Here is a 9110-nt window from a genome sequence, read left to right on the forward strand (position 1 = left end):
TGAGCATTTTCAAAGAATTTGGCGATTTCTGAGGATATTTTTCGCAGGCTTTTATCAATTTTAACAGGACAATGATCAGAAACATCCTCCGAAACTGGGACCAAATAGGTATAAATCCCAAGTTTTTATAATCATGGAGTGACCTGCGTAAAGCCCAGATATGATTCAACAGAAAACTTATGGAATTATTTGAAAATGCCACTGTAGAATTGCGAAAATTCGCCCAATCGCATGCAAGACCTTGGGCATGGCGTTGAGGAAAACCGGTGCGCGTTCTCAACAGATTTCGTCTAAAACCTGTGCGAAAGTACCCCAAGATGACCATAAAAGCTAAAATGTTCAAATTGGTTATGGCCAATTTATTAAAAGTCAAGCAAATGGTACAATTTTCTATCGGGTGCAAAACTGGAACAATCTAGTTTCTACGTTTTTTTGCAATTTTCTTCTTTATCTGCTTGTATTGATTGTTGTTTTTATGGCCTTCTGATGAAACAATCATTGGAAATGTGAATTCCGAAACTAGATTACAACAAAGTCTAACTATATTGCGAATATATCGCAAGAAAATTCACATTATATATTACTGTCCCGGTTTTGCTCCTCAGTGTATATGCTATCGTTTTCTGCAATTAAATACTATTTAGTGTGTATGTGAAACTCCCAACTCGTTACCTAGGCTATTTAAAAAGTTATGGATACAAATATTTTGGTTTTCCCATAAGGTTAACATTACAATCCAAATCTTTAAAGCGATTTTTCTCGAATTCAGATTTTTCGACTTAAGCGATTATAGCCACAGATATAAAGATTTTAAATTTTAAATAGTTGGCAACCCTCTTCAAAATTATTATTCCTGGTTTAGAGCGCATTTAAATGCCTTTCATTCCCTGACCGCGTTGCAATATTTTACTCGACATATATTAAAGTCACTGAAATTTTCAGTGGGTGGCAACCATATTAAAAAGTTTTTATTTTTTACCTCAGCGTTGAAGCTGTCCTTTAAAATGGTGTTTCAGCCATTCAATTTGATGGAGTATTATGAAAGATATGGTGCTTAATTGACCGGTTACAGGGCTTTCGCTTTTTAAAACCCGTTTATTTAAATAAATAACTAAATTTGAACAACGTTTGAAAAAAATGTTAAAGGAGATATCGTTTGGTAACAGAAAAATATCTTTTAGAAATAAGTACATAGATTAGAAATAATCTTCTTTTTAGAATATTCATTTATTTATATTTTCATATTTAACATAGCAAACAACAACAAATACATATAACATTAATCTTGCATACCTTACATGCATATATACTATTAGCATATTTTATACGCTCTGCTCGTAACAAAAATAAATCTAGAATTTCATTCCTCTTACAAACTATTTTTATATGCAGTTGTAATTTTTTTTTTAAGACTAAAAGTTATAAAAAAAAAACTTAAGTTAATAGCTGCCTTATGTTTACATAAATTTCTAAATTCTTCTTATAGTACATTGCTTTACTCTTCTTCCGCTTGCTTTACGCTTTCTCTATACATACCCCCCAGATTTTTTCTACTTGATCTACATACTAGTATTCAATCGTCACACATTTTGTTTTCAAATACTCATTAAGCGCCTCCTGTCCCAGATCCTTGCCGAAACCGCTTTGCTTGAAGCCACCAAACGGCGCCGCCACGTCAGTCTTATTGTAAACATTCACAAACACTGTGCCGGCCTCTATACGATCGGCGAAAGCCAGAGCCTTACTGATATCTTTTGTGAATACACCACTGGCCAGCCCATATTCGCTACGATTCGCGCGCTTCATCACTGAATCCACATCGCTGCCATTGAATTTGGATATAATCATAATGGGACCGAAAGACTCTTCTTGTGCAATATACATGTCGTCCTCCACATTGGTGAAGACGGTGGGTTGGAAGAAGTAGCCTTTGGTGTTGGGCACAGGCTTGCCGCCATAGACCAAAGTGGCGCCCTCTTTCACGCCACGCTCACAATAAGCAATGAGTTTATCAAAGTGCGCCTTGTGATTTTGTGGACCATGTGCTGTAGAACGATTCAGGGGATCACCGATAGTCATGGTACGAATATCTTTAACAACGCGACGTACAAATTCATCGTGTATACGATCCTCAACGAAGAGGCGACCCGCGGCAATGCAGTTCTCCCCCTTATTGAAAAAGACCGAGGACATACCCTGTGAAGAAACAGAGGTTTTTGTTAATATAATGCATACGGAAATGAAAATGGGGCGAAACCAAGACGCTTTCTCAAGAAAAAGAGGCAGGCACATTTAAAGATATAAAAATAGTAGTACAGCTACTCTAGGCGCTCTCTGAAGTGGAGCTGTAATAACAAAATTTTCATCACTTACATGCTTAACGGCTTTGTCTAGATCACAGTCGGCGAATATAACCAACGGGCTCTTGCCACCCAATTCCAGTGAACACTTTTTAAGGTTCGACTCGGCACATGACTTCATGATCACCTTGCCGATGGGCGTAGAACCGGTGAAGCCCAATTTCCGCACCAAATGATGATCGGCAACTGCTTGACCTGCGCCCGAACCTTGGCCAGGCACAACATTAATGACGCCTGGTGGAAAGCCCGCTTTTACAGTGAGCTCAGCAAACTTGAGCGCCGTAAGCGGGCACGTCTGCGCCGGTTTGATCAAGCAAGTATTGCCAGCGGCAATACAAGCGGCCATTTTCCAAGACAACATCATGAGTGGATAATTCCAGGGTGTTACAAGACCGGTGACGCTAAAACGAAAAATCATAAATATTAGTTACTCTCAATAGGTGAAAAGTTACACGCTCATGCTTACCCTATTGGCTCGCGCTTGGTGAATGTCAACACATTATTGGGTCTGGCTGGATTTACGGGTATGGTGCTGCCTTGTATTTTGTCACACCAGCCGGCAAAATATCGCCATGCATCGATCGACATGCCAATGTGAGTTTTCAGTGCCAGCGTATATACCGCGCCCGAGTCCACCGACTCAATTGTTGCCAAGTCTTCTTTGTACTGCTCCATCAGATCGGCAAGCTTCATCATAAGCTGTCCACGCTGACGTGCCGACACTTGCTTCCATGAACCGTAGAAAGCATTATGCGCTGCCTGCACAGCCTTATCGACGTCGGCACGCGAAGCGCATGCGACTTTACAGAAAATCTCGCCATTTGTTGGATTCTCAATGTCCAAAGTGCTCTTGCCTTCGGCGTCGACAAATTCGCCGTTTATGAAGAGTTGCGTTGGTACAGGAATTTCACGTTTATTGGCGCGCATAATGAAACCTTCGAAGGGTACCTCTACACCCGTTGCGGAGCTACCTTGACGCAAACTCTTAACAATCTCTACGAAAAACTCTTCGAAAACTGGTGCCATAAAGACATGTTCGTTTTCTAGCGGCACATCGAAAGCATCCTTACACTCTTCCACCAAACGCACCACATCCATGGAACCGGCGCCAGCCGCAAAGAAGTCTGTCTCCGCCTCAATAGGCGCTTTGAGTATGGAATTCCAAATACCGCGCAATATCTCCTTCTTCAACAGCTCATCCTCGCTGAAGTCGGTGATTTGTGGCTGATCGCTCTGATTAAACCAATCGGCTGCGTTAATCATTTTGGAACCCTTCTTCAAGCGGCGTACATTCACGAAGTTGCCATCTGTGCCCCTAATGAGCAGGCCATCGCGGTGTATATATGCTGGTGAACTTAGACCTTTCAGTTTAAGCGAACCCAGCTGTTTCACCGGTCCACCAGAGTAGATGTGTGCGCCGAACAGTCGTATCTTCTCCTCAGTGCCATCCGTTTTCACCACTACCGCGATAGCGCCGGGTTGTGAGTCCAAACCACGCACAAAGTTGAAAATCTTGCACGCGGACTGCTGCAAATCAATAAACTGGTTTTCTTCTTTAAACATAGCCGGATCGTATGTGGCGCCTATTTCGGTTTGTGTGATTTTCGGCGCAGTACCAGCAGCGACCAAATCGACAGCTATACCCATGGACTTGACACCCTCGGGATAGAGGAACCGCTTGTAGATGGTATCTAAAGTATCGGTGGGCTCCACGGGCGTCTGCTTTTGCAGCAAAATCGGACCAGTATCCAGACCATCATCTGCCCAGAAAATTGTGAAACCAGCATCTTCATCACCCTCGATCAGTGTCCATTGTATTGCGCTGGCGCCACGATGCCGCGGTAGTATGGATGGATGATAACAAATACTGCCCAAGTCAGCACCATCAATCACTTCCATGGGAATGAATTGCGAGCAAAATGGTAGTACATTTAGTGTTGCATTTACCGATTTGTATTGTTGTAGCACTTCTGGTATGGCGACGCCCTTTCTGCGCCACGAAGAGAACTTGAAAACAGGTATTTTATGGTGAGACGCAGTCGTAGCTAAGATATCCTCGCGACTACCCTTATCGGCTATGGTGAACACGCCAACAACATTGTATTTCTTCTCTAACAGCAATTCCAAGACATCTGCGGCAAAATTACTCTGACCAATGATGGCAATACGCAGAGGTTGCTGAAAGTGAGATAAATCGAAGAAGAGACGATGCAAATTTCATTTCAAAAAAGTAACTGTGTTCTGTTGGAGATTAAAATAAAAACAAGGTAAAAATCTTGTGTCCAACCCAAAAAGTATGGGTTCATAGATGCCTTGACCACAAAAATATTGTAAGAAGATTGCCAACTGTTTAAAAAGTCAAATTTATTAGATCATGCAAATTTATATGAAATATTCATATAGCTGTGCAAACGAAAGAGTGGTAAGAAATTTTTAATTTGAACATTTAGAATATTTCCAGATATTTTAAAAGGGTTTCCACCAGATAAAAAGTTAAATTCAAATTATTTAATGAGTTAATTGAATTATTAAAAGATGAGTATTTATCGAATGGGTTTGGAAAGACTTTATTTATGAACTAAATATATTTAGGAGAGTTGCCACGTATTTGAAAAATCAAATTCTACTTAATTCATCAGTTAATTGAAATATTTATTCCAATATCAGACAAAAGAGAATTTGTGTTTAGAAATATGTTTGAAATACTTTTGTGTAAATACTTTTGATAAATATTTGAAATATTTTTTAGGTTTTTGAAGAGGGCCCACACCTGTTTAAAAAGTTAAATTCAAGTTTTGGCGTTTTAAAGCCATGTGGGTTCACTAGTAGATAATTTATCTACATGTACATATGTATCTGGCATGTGTGTAGTTACGCAAAAAAAAACTTCACTTAGAGACTTGGAGAACTATAGATTTTTGATTTCTAAGTTTAGTTTCTAAGTGAAAAGAGATCCGTGAGAGTAGCATGTTGCCATATCATTTTTCATATGTTTTTAATGAAAGTCCTCCAAATATGCCACACAAACATGATTTTTGCTATAACTTCTGCCATGTGTAAATTGTTATTGTTTTCCACGACATTTTTCATCAAAAAAGGCCTCGATCTCAATTAAATTGTTGATTATTGTTTTAATTTCATTTAATTTTTAAGAAATCATTTTTTTTTTTTTAATTTTTAGATTTTATTGTTTCGAAAAGGAAAATGTTTTTTTTTTCATTCAATTTTTAGAAACGTTTATTTTTTATTTTCATTGGCATTTTTTCTTTTTAGTTTAAATTTCTTTCTATTTTTAGATGTTATTGTTAAAAAAAAATACGTTTTTTTAATTTCATTGTATTTTTAGGAACATATGTACATATTTAATTATTTTTTCTTAATTAATTTTTTTTATTTTCAGATTTTGTATTAAAAAGAAAAATATTTTTTAATTTCAATTATGCAATTTTTAGAAACATTTTCTTTTTTTAATTTAAGTTTCCCTAATTTTTAGATTTTGTTATTTTATAAAGAAACACATTTTTTTTAATTTCTTGTAATATATAAAATTTTTCAAAATTTGTTACATTAGTAGAAAATTCCAGTATATTTAAGACAACCATGATTAAATAGTCAATAATTGACGATACAGAATAGGACAACTATTTCGTAATGATCGCCTCAAATACTTTAGCAAATAAACAATAACATAGCCATCCCCCTTAAGTTAACCTAGATCTTAATTTGCATGCTTAAAAGTAGCATGAACCATTGAACTATATAAACATATAAACAAAGACATTTATTATAATTTATCTCGACGCTTTTAAAATAGACTAGCACAAAAAAAAAAAACAAAAACAAGCGAAAAAATCGAATAAAAAGCAAAAAGAAGAAAACTAATCTTTCCTATTGGAGTAACCAGTTAAAACTGCTTTGAGTCTTTAAGCATTATTCCTCATAGCCGGTTAACGTCGCTTCTATGAAATAAGCACATGAATAACACGCGATGTAAGATATGCATATGTATTAGCTCAGCTGATTAAACGAATTCGTAATTATCAGTTTAATGCTGTGTATGTAAATACATAGCTTTAATTCCAAAAAGCGAGGTTATTACACCAGAAACATTATTTGTCTTATCTATCATAAATTTAATATAATCAAAGCGTTTTCATGGAATTTAATTAGTACACAAAAAGACAAACAAAACAAATTAATAGATGTTGCACGTCAGACGTCTTTTAGCCTATATTTTGTTTCACATATGTACATGCATACATACATACATACATATGTATATACAAACATGTGTACTAAATTTCTAACGAAAAATTAAACAAACAACAGACCTCCACGCCCATAACTTTCGGATGTTGTGACCTTTAAAAATCGCGTAAGACTTTGAGTAACATGCCGCGAAACTAATTTCAAGATACTGGTGGAATAGTTAACAAGATCTGGCCGTTCGCGTATCGTATGAACCAGAAGTCATAAAAGCCGCGGAGGATCTAATCCGTAGAGATTCATACGTAGAGACATATGTATGTACATATGTACATACCCAACAACTTTTACCGGCTCAATAATTTTATATTTACGCAATAAAATACTTAATTTTGAACATTGCTTCTTTCGGGGTCAATTTTCGGTTGTCTAGGAATCGTTTTCGGTTCTTTTTGAAGGGATTATCAGTCTTTTGGACTTATTTTTGGCTTTATTTTATTTGTCGCTTCTTCTAAACCATTGTTGGAGCCTCTTGGAATCGTTCTTCGATTCTTCTGGAACCATTTTTCGGGTCTGTTTGAATTGAGTTTCAATACCTTTGGACCCGTCTTTCGGTTCTTGTTAGGCCCGGGTCGGTCGGGTCATTAAAGGACCCAGTTTTCCGTATCCAGTTCCTCGGTTCTATGCATCACTACATTCTATATTATAAAGGTATATTTGAAGAAATGCTGGCTATGAGACTAGTCGATACTGAAATTTCCGTTACTTTTGGCTTGATAACGCTTAAACTACGTAGCCGTCGAGTGATTAAATTAAGTTAATAAACCAATACACCAAACTGTGCCAAACTGGAGCCGATTGAAAAATAGTAGGCTCTTGTTATAAGAGAAGGTAAGGTAAGGTTAGGTTAGAGTGGCTGCCCTGCGCAGAGCAAGGAGCACACGTGGGCTGGAAAAACCCGTTGTGATACCACTGGCCGAAGCTTTTTGTTTCTTTCATTTCCTTAGTAATTGAACCACCGGTTGTGTTTTATTTAACACAAAAGGTCGAGGACGTTCGCCGAGTTCAAGTCGGTTAAGCAATCTAGAAATTACTTGCTGAAGAATTGGTTGCGCATGTTGACCAGAGTGGGACAATGGCAGAGATAACGTTCGATGCTCTCCACCTCTTCCTCGTCTCTGCAACTAGGACAAATATGGTTGGTGGGGTATTTTAACCTTTTACCGTGTGTACCCATCAGGCAGTGTCCTGTGATTACCCCGACTACTAATCTGAGAGAGGAGCGGTCCAGCCGAGTGCGAGCTGAAGAAATTTTTTAATTAAAAAAATAAAATAAAAGTTTTCGCGTGATAAAAATTACGAATATTCATGGTGGAATTATACCAGGTGAAGTAATTGGAACGAGAGGAAAGATTTTAACACTGCCCTCTTTTAAAATATGCCTTTAAAATTTAACTATATTGCAGCCGAATGTCAAAAAATAAAGCTGCTTTATTACTTCACCAGTTTATTGCGTCATGGTGAATATTAAAAAAAAAGAAATTTGCTGTAGATAAATAGAAAACACATTTCTTTATGTGCTACACTACATAAACCACTACTTTCACTGACTTTAGAAAGAAAATACTTGTTGGAACTGAGCGAAAATCAAATTTTTATGAACGAATTGCAAAAATTTGGCGACTTAAAATAAACCTCAGTCATTCTCTTCGACCTGCTACTGCTTTTACAGTATACTACACTTTTTATTAACTGCCTCAATATTAAGTATAATTTTAAATTAAATACACTTGTTCACAACCCAACAACATTCCTTAGCAAACATCCTCATTCAGCAAGTATTTACCATTGTTAATGAATTTAACTTAATATAACAATTTATATGAACATATGTATGTATATACAAAAACAGTAAAATACTAACAGCCATTTCTTGTGTTGCACTTCCTCAGTCTTCCACTTGCAATTGCACTTGCACTTTTTTCTTATGGACACTAAAATCGCTTTCCTTTCACTTGTCAGCAATTATCGACACGAAATTGCTATTTCAATTTGCAGTAAAAAGAAAAGACAACCAATCGTCGGAAATTGCTGTATGCTGCACTTCACTGCACTAGTAAGTTAATGCTTATATCTGAGTATGTAAGTATGTATGCGCATAGGCAGCTATGTAAATCTTATGCAATTTCTTTGAAATAACAGCTGAGTCGGGTAGAAAAAACCGTCTGTCTTGCTGCTATGAAAAACTAAACACTTTTGAATGATCGCCAGTCGGCCAACTGATATTTATATACTCAACTTGCGACCGGCAAACGTACTCACAACTCAGACAACACAGAAACGAAATTGTTTTAATAGTAAAAACAAAAAAAAAAAACAAAAAAATAAAAAAATTATATTGCAATGATTATAAATAAAATATTAAAAACAAAACAAAAATTTATGTATGTACATATATGTACATATGTAATACCTACATACATTTTGATAGCGTCTAGGTTTCAAAGCTTGTGAAAAACATATAAATATTTGTATGTATGAATG

The 9110-nt window shown here is 36.6% G+C and overlaps 1 protein-coding gene across 1 annotated transcript; it reads right to left on the reverse strand.

Moving 5' to 3' along the window:
- Positions 1-1246: 1246 nt before the first annotated feature.
- Positions 1247-8780, reverse strand: LOC118753252 (cytosolic 10-formyltetrahydrofolate dehydrogenase-like). The gene is made up of 4 exons (XM_036488129.1): positions 8491-8780; positions 2827-4538; positions 2374-2761; positions 1247-2196 (listed from the first exon to the last, which is right to left on the reverse strand). The coding sequence occupies exons 1-4, from the start codon at positions 8494-8496 to the stop codon at positions 1567-1569; spliced, it is 2736 nt and encodes a 911-aa protein (XP_036344022.1). The 5' UTR covers positions 8497-8780; the 3' UTR covers positions 1247-1566.
- Positions 8781-9110: the final 330 nt, after the last annotated feature.

This window comes from Rhagoletis pomonella, unplaced genomic scaffold (genome assembly GCF_013731165.1).
Source record: "Rhagoletis pomonella isolate Grant_MI unplaced genomic scaffold, Rhpom_1.0 Rhpom_scaffold_02266, whole genome shotgun sequence".
In the NCBI taxonomy this organism is placed as follows: Eukaryota; Metazoa; Arthropoda; class Insecta; order Diptera; family Tephritidae; genus Rhagoletis; species Rhagoletis pomonella.

Bases quoted from the DNA above. Each gene is read 5' to 3' on its own strand.
- LOC118753252 (XM_036488129.1), bottom strand. The intron at 2,762-2,826 runs GTAAGCATGAGC...TTTTCGTTTTAG, and splicing joins ACCAAGCGCGAGCCAATAGG to CGTCACCGGTCTTGTAACAC. The intron at 2,197-2,373 runs GTAAGTGATGAA...GTTTCTTCACAG, and splicing joins TAGACAAAGCCGTTAAGCAT to GGTATGTCCTCGGTCTTTTT.